Source organism: Citrus sinensis, chromosome 6, assembly GCF_022201045.2.
Source record: "Citrus sinensis cultivar Valencia sweet orange chromosome 6, DVS_A1.0, whole genome shotgun sequence".
Taxonomy (NCBI): domain Eukaryota; kingdom Viridiplantae; phylum Streptophyta; class Magnoliopsida; order Sapindales; family Rutaceae; genus Citrus; species Citrus sinensis.
The window spans coordinates 21,568,320-21,583,675 of NC_068561.1; the positions used below are offsets into that span (position 1 = coordinate 21,568,320).

The 15,356-nt window shown below is 32.9% G+C and overlaps 1 protein-coding gene across 1 annotated transcript; it reads left to right on the top strand.

Annotated features, from left to right (window-relative positions):
• The first annotated feature begins 12,307 nt into the window (after positions 1-12,307).
• LOC102615518 (uncharacterized) lies at positions 12,308-14,133 on the top strand. The gene is made up of 4 exons (XM_006481767.4): positions 12,308-12,783; positions 13,348-13,458; positions 13,575-13,655; positions 13,769-14,133. The coding sequence occupies exons 1-4, from the start codon at positions 12,535-12,537 to the stop codon at positions 13,844-13,846; spliced, it is 519 nt and encodes a 172-aa protein (XP_006481830.1). The 5' UTR covers positions 12,308-12,534; the 3' UTR covers positions 13,847-14,133.
• The last annotated feature ends 1,223 nt before the right edge of the window (positions 14,134-15,356 follow it).

Genomic DNA, 15,356 nt, shown 5'->3' on the forward strand with positions numbered 1-15,356 from the left:
TTTATAAGAGTGGCTGTGGGGTTCACATAGACACTCAAAACAGTCAAAATATCTACAGAGCTTTATGAAGCCGAAAGTGCAGTTCCAATCCAGCTGAGCTCAGGTTTTATTGTTTTCTTTGAAGTTTCCAAAACACAGAAATGACGATGGCTTCTTTGGCTCTCTCTCCTGACAAACGCTGAAGTGCCGTCCCATCATCTATACTAACGAAATATCAATTGATATATATTGATAGTGTGAATTTCCATCGCAGCGGTTACTTGTCATCGAGGGTTTGCCTGCCCTATAGCAGCCTCTATATTTATAGATACTAGGAAGCTTTTTCTTTCTTTCTTTCTTTCTTTCTTTTTTTTTTTTAAAATAGAGATATTTTCTGCCCAAAATAGATTGAAATTATCATTAAAGAATTAATTAGTTGAATATCAAAGCTACAAAATAAAAACATATAAAAATCTTAGAGAGAACTGTGTATCTTTCTTTTGTCTATATATTCTAGCTCTATATCTTCGATAATTACGAGTGGGGAAAAAAAAAAACAATTTCGCATTTCTTTTTAGTTTCTCCTTTTGCTTAATTGCATTAAGAATTTCGTTGTTTACTCTCAATTTTAAATGAAAAATAATACGCTTCGTGTTGGGCTGGGCAGGAAGCTTGGCTCAAGCCGGCCCCGTGAGCCAAAATGTTAGTAAGCTACAGCAGACGAGCCGCGACTGCACCTAGATGCAAAAATAACAAACCTAGTTAGACGAATGTGCCCCTGATATATTCCTCTATTCACATCAAGATACTTTTCCGTTTTATATATACGTACCGTGATATTCTTTGACTTATTAATGTTTTTGTCTGTTTGTGTTTTTTCTTTAAAATTCTCAGCTTTCAAGCCTAACTTTACCTGCATTTACAAGAGTGCCACACTACATATCAATTGAAAGAAAAAGGAGGGGGGTAGAAGTAAAAGTGAATGCCAATTGAAGAAACAACAGAAGTAAAATAATTATTTTCACGGATAGATTTGAACTTGAACGTCATGTATTTAATTAAGTAATCGAGGACAAATTTATAATTTCAACTAAGTAGATAAAACATGTCATCTAAAAATTTTTGGATTGAGCAGAAGCAGCTGCCCCGCTTCTCTCTAGGGATGGTAAAAATTCTCACGGGAATGGGTACTTTCAAAGATTTTTCTCATTCAGAAATAGTATGGGTATAATTTCATACTTAATTTCTTATTCGAGAAAGGAATGAGAAAATTTTTTTATCCAATTTCTTATTCGGGGAGGGGATATGGATGATGTGGAATCCTCATCCCCTACCCATTTTCCTATTTTTATTTTTTAAAATTACTAGTAAATAAATTATAAAATTTAAATTATAAAATTATAAATATTGGTAAAAATAAAAAATATCAAAATATTTATATTATTAAACTTTTAAGCCTAATTAACTAATTAAAGTCCTAAATTTTTATTTAGGACATTAAAAAGACCAGATAGATTCTATTAGACTAAAAATTTTGTTTTAATTTTAATATTCATTAAATATTTTAAACTTAAATATTTTTTATTTATTTTTAGATGTTATAATTGCTCACAGCGAATCACAAATTTAATATATAATCTAATCTAATCTAATATTTGCCCTTAATTTGCTCCGATTTAACTATTGTGTTGTTAATAGAATAATCCACATTTATAAAGTGTCCACGTCACCATTGAAAAAAATTAATTTTGAATCTAAATTCAATTTTATCTGTAATAATTTTGTATTATACTATTAATTTGTTCATGATAGTTTGTAAAAGAAGTTTGTATCTCTTGCATGCTGCGTTACTTACTAATTTAATGTATGACTTTTGTAATTGATATTAATGTAAAATATATTTCGAACTTTACTTTTATTTGAATTTTTTATTTTAATATGATTAACTCAAAATTAAAAACATAAAAAAAAAGTATTAGTTATTCAGGGATCGGGAACCTTCGAAGATCCCATATTATTATTTGGGGAGAGAATAAAGATTCTCTCTAGTAATTTTGACGGAGACAAGAACATACGTAAAATATTGAGTATGGGTACGGGGAGATCGGTCCCCTCCCCTCCCCTCTCCATTGCCATCCTTACTTCTCTCTTAGTTTTGTATCACTTGACCTTGTGGTGGACCATAAATATCTCCTTTTTTATTGAGTGGAATAAAGATTTCTTTGATATTACTAAATGTAAAAATTTGGGTTGTGTTATGATAGTCTTAATATATGGTAGTTGAAGATGAAAATTTCAGTTGTGTTATAATAGACATGATACTAAGTATTGAGTTAAAAAAAATTGATTGGTAAGTAAAATTTTCAATATAATTCTATGCTGAATTTTGACTTAGTTTAGTTCAAATTTACATGAATTTATATTTGATTATACTACCATATGGAGAATTGATCTAGTGAATACTGCTGCAAGGCCAACTTTTATTAGGGGAGTTAGGGGTTCTACTACATAACCCTCCTAAAGAGAACCTGCCACGTGCACAGTCGCTCACATGATCAAAATCTCACTATATTATATCCTATAATTTATGGCGTATCATCAAAATTTTATTTTAAACAAACCTAATAAGAGAATAACTACATTCATTCATAAATAGTTGAACTAAAAATATACATATATGTTCTCTAGCAAAGTTATACGCCATATTCTATTAAAATCTACATGTTTTAAATTATATCAATTGTTTGCTTCACTTCGTGTCTGCATGCGCTTGCCGTGATTCCAATTTGAGTAAAAATAAGAGGTAGGAATAAGTGTTTAATGGGTCTTGTTTGTCAATCTTAGTATAAACCTTTTATGCTTTTAGATAGATAATGTGGGAGGGGAGGAATTGAAGGGCGAAGAGGTCACTGCAGGGGAAGCAAGGCAATCTAGTAAAAGACCAAAGCTGGGGAAAAATAATTAGATTCGAGGGATATTATCTGAAATTTGAAAAAGAAATGAAAGTGCAGCGACTCGGGGTGAGATACAACAACTGGCAGGTGGCGGGGTAAATAGCAGGCACAGGCGCCAGGCAGTAACATTACCCATTACCAACCATTACCACCAAACGGCAGCTGCTTAAATAAATGGCTGGATGTGACCAGCTACCCTGTTCACCCTGACGTGACTACTCACTGCCCCATTTCCCCACACTTTACTTCTGCTTTTCTTGCCCACCTTTAATTATTATCGTTTCTCTTCAACTCTCCATTTATTGTCACAACTCACAACGATCGATTATCACATATCCCAGTAGGGCTTTCTATTTTGTAATTTGTGAATGTCTGAATGAGAAGCAACACGCCAACAAACTGGCTTCTTTAGGTCAACACTCTTTAACACTCACGACGAGCAGATTTTGTTTTTGTTCCATCGAGATCTTTTATTTTCGATGGGCGCCATAACCGTAACATCATATCTGCGTGGGAGTGTGTCCCCATATTTGATCATGTGATCTACTATCAAACACCGGCAGCACTCGCTAATATACATATGTGCATGTACATTTATTTGTTCTTTTCTTAACTAAGACATTCTTATTTTTTTTAAAAAAAAAGTATTTATACATTAAAATAGAAAAAATATATAAATTTTAATATATTAAAAATTATATTTTTTAATTTACTAATGTATTAAAATCTATGTATTTATTTGTTAATGGCATTCTCACTTTATTAAAAATATATCAAAATCTGAATTTATATATATTATACGTCATTTTAAATGTGTACCGATCATAACTCAAAAAAATTTACTATTATTAAGAATCGAGATATGTGATCAATACATGGAAATTATGTTTATCTCTATCCACAAATATGGTAAAAAAAAAAAATTAATTTATCACTAAAACTGAAGCCCCAAAAGGAATGAGCGTCGCCTTGATCATTCAACAAAACGTGAGTCCTCAGTCCAACTCCAACCAGTGCTCTCACCCTTACGTGTGTAAAAAAAATAAAATATACCACAGCTTAAAAATGTTTCGTTCGCGAACATTGAACGATTAAACTCACTAAATAATTATATTTTATCCAAAAAAAAAAAAGCTTTATTACTATTTTTGGTCGCTCAACAAAGTTGATTCCACACACACACGCGTTGTAAGCGTACTTCTTCGTAGATATTCCATGAACAACTTTAAAACTAAACAAACCAAATCAGTTTCAATGGAAGAATTTTATTATTAAAATTCATATGATGATCATTCAATGCAAATTTCAGAATCGCATGATTAATTAAGGCAAACCTATTTCGTCAGTTCATAATCCTATGTTAATTTTCTAGTATTTTATTGGTGGTTATAATAAATATTCAAGTTGATTTATAGGATCTCAGATACATTTAAGTGTCTTTAATTAAAAGCCATTCTTTCTTTTATATAGACATAACGTCAGCAATGAGATAAAATATCGGAGTCATTTGTCGGGATCAATGAGTTGCAATGCAAGTTGTGAAATTTACTTATTACAGTAAATGTCAAAGCCATATTTGGCCGATCATTCTCCCAGGTCCCAGGTCAGGTTACTGTCACTCTTCCCCTTCCACATGTTCTCTGTCAGAACACTGAATAAGACTGGTCAGATTTTATTTTTATATATATATATATATATACACAAATCTTTTTCTTGATTAAAAAAATATATTTTTTCTAAAATATGATTAACAAATAACAATTCTTCTCCAAAAATAAAAAATAAAAATCTGTTACTTCCTCTTTCCATGAAAACACAAAAATAATAGAAATATGATAAAAGTTTAGGAGAAGAATAATATTAAAAGAAAATGATATTCAAGATATTTCATACTATGAGAATCATCCTTTAATTTAGTGTTGCTCACATCTTTCATCTCAATTTAAGAGAGAATTTAAACTTAAATTCCTTTGCGAGCAAATGTAATCAAGTGAAAAAATCAACTAAGAGGATGTAATTTGACAAATAACTAATTACACTGTAGTGTTGCTGTTAGAAGAAAAAAGAAAAGGAGAAGTTCCCAATCGATGATGATTTGATTTCACTCAATTAAAGCCAATATATAAAAATAAAATTAATAAACAAAAGGGGGCAAAAATGTAAAACGAAACCAGTCGTGGAACCAGCTACAGTTCCCCACCCAAAAAACATCTAGGATCATCTGCTCTCGTACGGATCTAAGGCGGGACCCGCAACCACAGCGATCCACGTCACCAAATTCGTCTCTTATTGCAACTGAATTAAATTCAATTATTATAATAACAATTAAAAAATAATAAGGGTAAAAGAAAAAGGCTTTTTCTTTTTTCTTTTTTAAAAAAAATATTTTTGGGGGTCGGGGTTCAGTCCCGCTTCTGACTGAGTCAGAAAAGGGCCGAAGGGACAGCTGCTCCACGTGGGTCCCCGGGGGGAGGTTTAGTTTAACGTATTGTTGTAGTGTAGGATAAAGTAAAGGCACGCCGGCACGCGGTGACCTCACGTGCCTTCACGTGACATATTCTCTCGTGGGTCGAGGCGGAGGCGATGCTTTGTTTTGTTTTTATTGGAAAGCGTTTCCATTATTCAATTCGTAGGAAACTACATCCGTATGTCTTGATAGTAGCTGTTGCTTCCTCCCATGTCGTGTGATCGAATGCCACGCTCCAGTTCATCTAGAGCCCATCAACGGCTCCACTAAAACTTTAGTTGAGTGGTGAACCATTATCTTTAAAGTTAATTATAATTTTAAGGATAATAATTTAAATTTTTATGGATTTAAATAATTTTTTTTAATTAAATTTAATTATGTAGAGATATTTATAAAGTCTTTTTTTTTATAAAATATGAGTGAAATAAATATATTTTTTTTCAATAAAAATTATTTGTCTTGACATATATTTCATATAATTAAATATAATAATATAAGTTTTAATTATATATCTGATTATAAATATCAGTATATTAATCTGGTGTCATAATAATTATTATATGAAATATAATAATATAAGTCTCAATTATATATTTAATTTTAAATATTAATATATTAATCTGTTATGATAATAATTATAAATATTTATGTAATATAATAATACTGTTTAATCAGTTAAAAAAATAATAATGTGTAATTTTGCAACGGGAAAAGTTATGGTGAGATGTTGGTGGCGGAGAGTAATGATAACTGGTCTATCACAAAGCTACTAATAAGCTTCAAAGTAGGCATTGAAGAGACAAATGTAGGCTACGAGTAGCACACGAAACGAATCATCCTTTTTATTGATTAAAAAAAAAAGGAAAAGAAAAGAAATTAACGTAGATCTTTAGCTTCAACAGGGGAGGGAGAGCGAGAGAGAGAGACCACGTACCCTTGCCTACTATCACGTGCACCTCACATAACGCCATACCTCCTCTTAAGAATCCAACTCTTATCTTTTCGTCATTCTTTACCCTTTGGCAACCGACACGTGCACTATATATATTTGTGTAGAATTAATATATATTTTGTAAATTAATGAGGATAGAAATTTAGACCGTTCTTTAATCAAATCGATTTTAATTATTTTTTAGAGATATTTTATTATAAATACCAGCAGAGTTTTAATGGTAACACATCTATATTTTTTAAAAATTTTACTTTGGCTTCGTGAAAAAGAAAACTATTTAAATAGATCAATTTAACAAATATTAGTATTAACTTTAAATTTTTTAAAATTAATTTTGAGTCTTTCAAAAACAATCCCAAACGGCCCCGAGTCATTCAGATTAAAGTGTATATCTTGCACTTACGATTCGAAGGTGATTAATCCTTCACCTACGCATCATAGCTCGAAAAATATATGCCCACGTATTAGCTAAAATGTTGGAAGGGTCCATTGTAAATACAGCATCAGCCCAAAGGGGCCTAAATCCAACCCAAAAACTCATCCTTATCACGTTAGACTAAAAATTACGATCCAATGGGCTCGGTTGGGTCTTTTAAAACGAGAAGCAGTATTGAGAGTTGAAACCTCACCCACTACATCTTGACTTTCTCTTCATTTTTGTCTTAGTTCTACGAAATGCAAAACAAAACGACAGCGGACAAGTATCGGTTTGATATATGCGTAGTCCTAGATGAATCAGTGGTTGCACTCAACTCTGTTTCTTCTTCTCAGCTAGAAATTGCATCCGAGTTCATAAACTTTGGCAATTGCAATTGCACCGTGACTTAACGCATCAAATATGTCAAACATCATAGTTATTAAATGTTTCTATTGATCCCCAAATGCTAGAAAAATCATTAAGAGAAACATAAACGCGCGAAAGTGTTTTGGATTGATTGAGAAATTGGGTATTAATAGATAAACGCAGGGGTGCCTATAGCTCACCCCCTTTTAACATCTCGGTCCATCTTGCAACCAAGACAGCCCAAGCCCCTACCTAACATTTTTGGTGTTGCCCAAGAAATAAAAAGTGGTTATTTTGAAACCCCACATTTTGCCCGAAAAAGGCGATCAACTTAATAAAGAAATCTTGGGTTGAAAAATGACCCATTATAAAAGAAAGGAAATTAGCATTTCCTTTCTCTTTTGATAATACTTAAAATAATAAAAATATTATCAAAGTTGTGAAATTGCAAAACATTGCGTCACCAACAGAGAAATATGGTGTCATTTGTTTTGAAATATTTTAACAAATTGATTTGAGTAATGAGTATAAAAAGTTTTACCATAAAAGATAGAACCAACCAGCTGTATATATGTGACCATTCACACGTTCCAAACTCCACAGGCTCCAAATTAATTTTGCTGGGCTTTTTCAGGTCGATTCAACAAGATGACAAAATCACAGCCTATCAGTTTGGTATCCAACTTCTACCGTGTGACAGGCACTTCTTGATTGCGATTGAAACAAAAAGAAAACATTATATATATGGTTTTGGACTCCTTTTTTTTTTTTTTTCTCCCTTTTTCTTTTGTATGTATCTTTTTGTTGTTTTTGCTGATTAATTATATGTATTTGATGCGGAAGGGGATAGGCAAGAAAATCACTAAGATTCAAAAGAGATTCCGGCGCAATTTGGAATTAAAAAAAGAAAAAAAAAAGTGAGATTTCATTCTACCATATAAACTTGAGAAAACCATCTTCGCCAAACATTAAAAACATGGATGAAAATTAAGGTTGTTTAGGCTATATTTACAACATATTTCATTCTAATGTTACGACTTAAAAAATTTCGTTACACTTCCCAATATTCTTTTACATGTCTCAATTGATAGAGATTATTGATGAGATTACATTGAACAAATGCGTCATAATTTAACACAAACTAGAAAGGTTGATAATGAATCACAATAATGGACACTTGCAAGATGTAATAATGCTAGAGTCGAACTAAAAAAAAAAAAAATTGTTACTCGGCCCAATAAAAAAAGAAACCTAGTATGATACGATGTTTAATTACACTCTTTTTTTTAATATATTACAATTATTACGACATAACTCGAAGGTCAATCTTCACTTATAATTAGAGGGAGGTCTATTGTAACCCAAATGCAAGGAGATCAGTAAACCCCTACTATGAATGGAGTAGAGTCCCATTATCTTTGCACAAATTAAGGTAGTGTTTTACATTTGTTTTTTTTTTTTTCATTTATTTCATAGTTGTTTGTAGTCCAATTCCTTCATTATTTGTAACCCTTTTATTCTCTGTTTGTCTAAGTCAAACTGGAAACTTTATTTGAATAAAAAAAAATGTTCATTCCTTTGCCCAGAATTTGATTTCTCCGAGTCAGGAGTTTGAAGAATGCCAGGTCGTATAACAGGCCGTACAAGACATTTAAACATTCTTGATTATTTTTTCCTTTTAAAAAAAACTGATATGAAGAATTTTTTTTAAATTAATATTTAAATCAGATAACTACTGATTAATATTAGAGGCAAATGGCTAAAATTCTTGATTAATATTGAAGAATAGGGAGGTTTTTTTAATAATATTTAATAAAAAAAAAAGCATTTGCTAAAAATTATGCAGCTTAGTTCGTAAAAGAATTGGTCCTTGGTGTCTTGTTTGGTCAACTAAAATTAGTAGATTGTTCGAATTTAGCCTGGAAACTTCTGGGTTTATTTTGCATATGCTGACTTGATAATTTTAGTGGTCTTATTTGGTGTAAAACCGTGTAATTGACAACATTGACATGCCAACAAAGCACTATTGGCGTGCAAGTTTTGAGTAGGGCTAGAGGCGGCCTTTCATTTTTCTGAACCGATAATATATTAAGAAAGAAAAAAGGTTTAATAGTTGTTCACCCATTTGTAAATATGTTTTAAAAACAATAAAAAAGAATTAACAATTTGTTGAACTCGAACTCTTTATGTTATAATTCTAACAATAAGGTTTTGAGGATCTGAAGACAGTTGGGCAGCCACAACCGCCAGATTCTTAATTAGATTTTCCCTCTCACAAAACCAAAATGGCCAAAATGTGTTGCAGCTCACTCAGAAATTGATATGAGAAACTCTTTTTAATCTTTGAAAGTGGGCCTGATGAGCTTTTGACGCAGCAGACAAATCATTTGCGTTGCGTTAACAAACACGCCCTTAATCAAAGTGCTTTTGGTGGGCATTAGGTAAAAGTTTCTATCTTTGCTGCTCGAGCAAATCAGTGTGTACAGGTGGAGCACTCCAGTGGTGCTTATGCACGCTTTGAATGATCACCGTTGGATGGACCCACCATTAGATTCCCAGGCCCATTAATCATTTTGATCCCATGATCATCACCATTGAATTTTATCTGTGTTTGAACATGTCAAACAGTTGGAAATGGTCCCCCACGGCCCGCCCCCGACCCCTTCGCACAAAGAGAGAGAGGGAGAGAGAAAAGTGGAAGTCCATTAACAAGTGATTATTTCATTTTATATTGTTTAAAAATAAAGTACACCTTGGCTTAATGATATTAATTTCTTTAATCACATAAAATTAAGAAAAAAGATAGATAAACAAAATTAAATTAACATGTACCCTAAATTAAAAAAGAAAAACACGTTGGTAGGAATAATGCCAGTAGACATAAAAATTATGTTCTAATTGACATACAACAACTAATGTTAGCTTGTTTTACTTCAGACGTGAAAATTTCATACAACTATAATAGAGTGACACATTTGAATATCATATTAATAATAGATAACACAATTAAAGTTGCGAATTAAAAAAAAATAACATCACGCGGTAGTGGCGTTACAAATGTAATATCCATAAAATAAAATAAAATAATAATCCTTTAGTAATTGACATACATTTAATAAAATATTTGAAGAGAAGGTCCAACCATAATATTTTATTCTCGTAGTTTGGATACTGCCAAATAATTAGAAAGTTGATCAAAATTAATAAAAACTGGTCGCGTAATGAAGATGTTCAGATTGTGAAATGCGGTTAGTGTAAAGACCGTGTAATCACAAGATAAAGAGACAATGATACTCCTGGCAAGCATCGAGTGTGTTCCTTATAATAGTGTGTGATAAAGAGGAGATTCTTAAATTGTTAAAGCTTAATTTGCAGGTGCAAAGCATAGCGGAAAGGAAAGGTGGCGGCAGTGGCCCTACGCTCGGCTCTGCCTTTGGCTTGGCCCTTACGACTCAAGACGTGATTTGGTATGCGCGTGCAAGCGCAAGCGACCCTTTCCGTCTACTCCACACCAATCGCTGTTCTTATTTCTCAAGCACAAACCATCACATGAACGGCAACAGGGCATGGGCTGTACATATATTCACCACCGTCATATTTTATTTAGACGTTGCACTTGCACATTTGCATCTAGACCTACAATACAATAGTGTAAGTGACTGAAACCTAAATTAGATTATCGAACTACAGTATTGGCAACAAAAACAATTACATAAGATCCAAATGTAGTATCAATTGCATACAAATGCCAATGGCCAAGTAAAAGAAGAAGAAGGGACCCCGTCAAGGTCAGCAAGCGAAGAGTGCCTCGAAAAACATTATTTCAAATGTCAAAACGGTATCGTTAAAGACACTCATACGGTACAAAGTGTCTTTAATAAATTAAAAACAAAAATACAAATAAAAATTTATGTCGTCTGTGTGTGTATACATATAATTCGTGTCCTTGCTAAAGTCATCGCCATGTGGAATTTTGCCAACTGTAACGGTTAGTACAGTACAGTCAGCGCTCTCAACAAACTTCAAAACAATATGTAACGGTCTTCTTCAGACACGCTCACTGCGCTGCGCATCCGGCCACACAAAATTCTTTTTTTTTTTTAGATTTTTTCGTGTCATAAATATTAATAATTTTCCTTTAGAAGGAAATTTTTAGGAGGTTCTTGTTTCTCGTATTCCCTAAAATCTTCCCCCACAAAATTAATCTTACGAAGATTATTATATGATAGCCCAACAGCGAAAAATTAATGGTGCTAAAGTTTACGGTTACGGTGGAATTATTATTATTTTAATATTCATAAAGTACAGAAATCAAACGTTAGCCTAAATTTGAGTGAAAAATTTTTGAAAATTGAAATTGTGAGGGCGTTTTTATCGTGTGGGTCCCATCTGTAATTGAGGAGTCACCGAGTCAGGATGATTTTCCCCTCAACTTTCAAAAAAGCACAGCCGATGGCTGATGCTGGGAGAAATAATAACATCTGGGGCCCCGAATTTTTATAATTTCTCAAATAGGAACATACTTTTTCAACTTATATATCAAATAGGTTCCTTACTCCTCATGCAATGACCGAAATATCCTCCATGCTTGGGAATACTTCCACAATGTGATACAGTGGTAGGGCAAATTGGTAATTTAATTAGAGAACAGATCAATGATATATTTGACATAAATGGAAAATAGTTATCATTATTTAGAAAAATATTTAAGAAACAAGAAACCAAAGGTTATTGTTTCAAATATATATTATGCCCATCTTTATTTAGAGAAATTTTAAAATACATCAAAAATATGTAATATAATTAATTGATATATATATATATATATGATATGTATGTTAGAATTTAATATAACTGTCATTTATATAATAATTTTTTTAAGACAAATACACCTATGATAATATGATTTATTTATTATATAGGTGATACGGTATTTTTCCATTATCAACGGTTGGGGCAGTTGGGTCATTTTAATTCAGCTTTCGGTTTTCTTTTGTATTTTGTTGATTTCGCCTTTTTACCATAAGACATGGTTGATAAATAAAAGAAAAACAAAAACCGGCTTTGCTTGCTGGCTTGCTGCTTGTAATAAATAAATAAATAAATAATAATGAGAATAAGCTAAAGCTACAGCCTTGTTGTTTATAATTTATAAACTCTTCTTAGCAACAGCCAACAGGACTACAGGGGAGAAAAAGAGAGAGAAAGAGAAAGAGAAACAACTCATCATTTCAAAGCAAAAGCAAAAGCAAGAGAGAGAGAGAGAGAGAGAGAGAGGTAGAGAAGAAACCAAAGAAGAAGTTAATAAAGAGAGAAAATCAAGGAAGAAGAAGGGTTTTTTTTTTAATTTTTATTTTTTTTTGGTATTTGGGTTAGTGAAGAAGATTTTTGAAGAAGGATGTCAATAGAGCAGCCACAGCCAAGCCAGAACTTGAACCAGTTAATGTTGCAACAAAGCTCAGGAAATCTCAGCTTCAGCAGCAGCAATTTGTCAAAGGATGACGAGGAGATGTCAAGGTCTGCTCTAACCACTTTTAGAGCCAAAGAAGAAGAGATTGAGAAGAAAAAGCTTGAGGTCAGAGAGAAAGTTCAGGCTCATTTGGGTCGTGTTGAAGAAGAAACCAAGAGATTGGCCACTATTCGTGAGGTTTGCTCACTAGGGTTGCTTCTGTTTTCCTGGGTTATTTGCAAATTTTGATTTTTTAGCTTTTTGGTTCAAGAAACTTGTCAAGTACTTGTGCTTGGAAATTTAAGGTTTTTTTCACTTTTTTTTGGGGGGGGTTTAATTGTGGAGAAATTGAATGATTTTATGGTTAAACGGGTTTCAAAAACTTGTGATCTGAACATAAAGCGTGAAATTTGGAGCTGAAAGCAAGTTCAGGCTTAATCTTATTTTGTTTATGCAAAAATAAATTAAAAGGTGGTATTTTTACTTTTCTGTTAAACTTGTCAGTTCAAAAATTTTTAACTAAAAAAAAGGATAAGATTGTCAAGCAAATTCTGCGTTTATGTTCACTTGCTTAGTATTGTTAGAACTTTTACTACTTAGCCATGGCCCAAAAGGGGGCTAAGTTGAGGAATTAGTGTAAGGCTTTTTGCCATTCACATGATCCCTCAAACTGTTGTTAGAGGTGAACAAATCTGTTTTCATATATCTGTGCATGTTTTGCTTTTTTGGTGTTTGAATTAAGAGTAGTTCTGTATATATCAGGAGCTTGAAGCGCTTGCAGATCCCATGAGGAAGGAAGTTGCGGTGGTGCGTAAGAAGATTGATTCTGTTAACAAAGAATTAAAGCCTCTTGGGCATACCTGCCAAAAGAAGGTGAAATTCAATGGAATCTTTTTATGCTTGCAATGGACTATACATGTTTATTGGTTTTTTTTTTCTTTGGGGCAATTGTGGCATCCTATGAAGACTTATGACAATGTATGTCACAGGAAAGAGAATACAAGGAAGCCCTTGAAGCCTTTAATGAAAAGAACAAGGAGAAAGTACAGCTAATCACCAAACTAATGGAGGTTAGTTTCAAATATTTTTCCTGTTCAGATAGAAAAATGCAAGAGTTACACTTTCTAATTTTGGGATCTCTTTCTTCACAATCTGCATTGTGGCTTTTCTATCGGATGAACAGCTGGTGGGCGAAAGCGAGAAGTTGAGGATGAAGAAGCTGGAGGAGCTGAGTAAGAGCATAGATTCTATACAAAACTGATAATAACCTAATGCTGATAAACTGATGATTAGGTCTGAGTGATGTATTTAAGATGACTATGATATTTATTATATATGGTGTTTTCAGTTTGTTGTATTGTATGTGTCCTTGTTTGTTTTCAAGTAGAATTTGTTGGATCATTAGCTGATTTAGGAAGGGAATTACCCGATAAACAGGTTTGTAACTAAATGCATCATGTCTTGACTCTGCTTTTCTTGTTATTTTTACTCTTGTTCAACTTTGTAATGTCTCCTTATTGAGTTTTTGTGTAATTTGGGGTTTGTACCGAGGCCGTATTATCTAGTTTGTAAACTATTTGCTGATCTGTGAACAACTTGGTTTGCCATTCTTTCTTCAAGCATTCCATAGAGGCTGCAGATGGAATTGCTTCAATCTAAGACATGAAGCAATTCTGTTAATGCAGGTGAGAAACTGCATAGAAGAACATTCATTTTTAGTGTTAAAGGTAAAAGTTGTGCTTTCTGGAATCAATTTCTTTACATACTCGATACTAGGCAACAGCATCATTTTACGTGTGACGTTGATATATTAGCAAAACTTATCCTATCAATTCATGGAAAAGATGTGGCTTTGCTGTAAATGGTGATTGTGTGGTCGGGAAATGATGCAGCTCTAATGGTTTATACAGATCATTCTGATAGCCATTTCCTTTTTCTGAAAGTTGCTTTCAGATTCATTCTTCATGACATTATTTTTTGCTCTGTAACCCTGGGTGGTCCAAGTAAGTATTAACTCACTTGGAATCTACATGGTTTATGGTAGCTTCCAAATCCCAGCGTGTGGTTAACATTATTGCGGATTAAGCATCTTGATGATTGGATTTTTGCATGGAAAATATGTTGTGCCCGTGTGACTTTTAATCAGAAATGCTCATGTAGATGTGGGCAACTACCCCAAATTTGCCATTCATTTAGTGACCAACTAAACACGTGATGCAATTTTGTAACCGTGCCCATATGGGTAACGTTGGCCCTAGATTTATCCAAGAATTATTGATATAGATGCGAATATACCGTCGTCATGAAGTAAAATTACCAACGATCAAGCATACATGGGAGGGTACAATAGTCACTTAACTCATTTTAAGCACCCAAGATGTTCTAAAATGGAATGGTCTTCAACAATTAAAGGGAATTTTTCATCCTTTATGTTTCCCCATCTTTATGATGTATCCACAGCGTAGCTTATCGTTTACTACGAGTCTACTACCAAAGGCAAGACTCGTATGTGGATGAGACTGGAGGGGGCATCGTTACCTTATCCTATCCTCTACTCGACGTTGTCATTTTTCAATGGAAATAACACAATACATGAACAATGAAAAGACCTGGCAATGAAACCACATCCAGAAATTTAGGACTCTGCTTTCATTTCTGTCTTAAGCCGGGCTACTTAACTTTTGGCTTTTGAATAAACTAATTTATTGTGATTTTTAAAGGTTTCTTATTATTAATGTGAATTATGAACCTGTTAAACGCTCAACATCATC

Excerpts from the sequence above, each read along its gene's own strand:
- LOC102615518 (XM_006481767.4), top strand. The coding sequence starts at position 12,535 with ATGTCAATAGAGCAGCCACAGCCAAGCCAGAACTTGAACCAGTTAATG. Across the intron at positions 12,784-13,347 it reads GATTGGCCACTATTCGTGAG|GAGCTTGAAGCGCTTGCAGA; the intron begins GTTTGCTCACTA and ends TGTATATATCAG. Across the intron at positions 13,459-13,574 it reads GGCATACCTGCCAAAAGAAG|GAAAGAGAATACAAGGAAGC; the intron begins GTGAAATTCAAT and ends TGTATGTCACAG.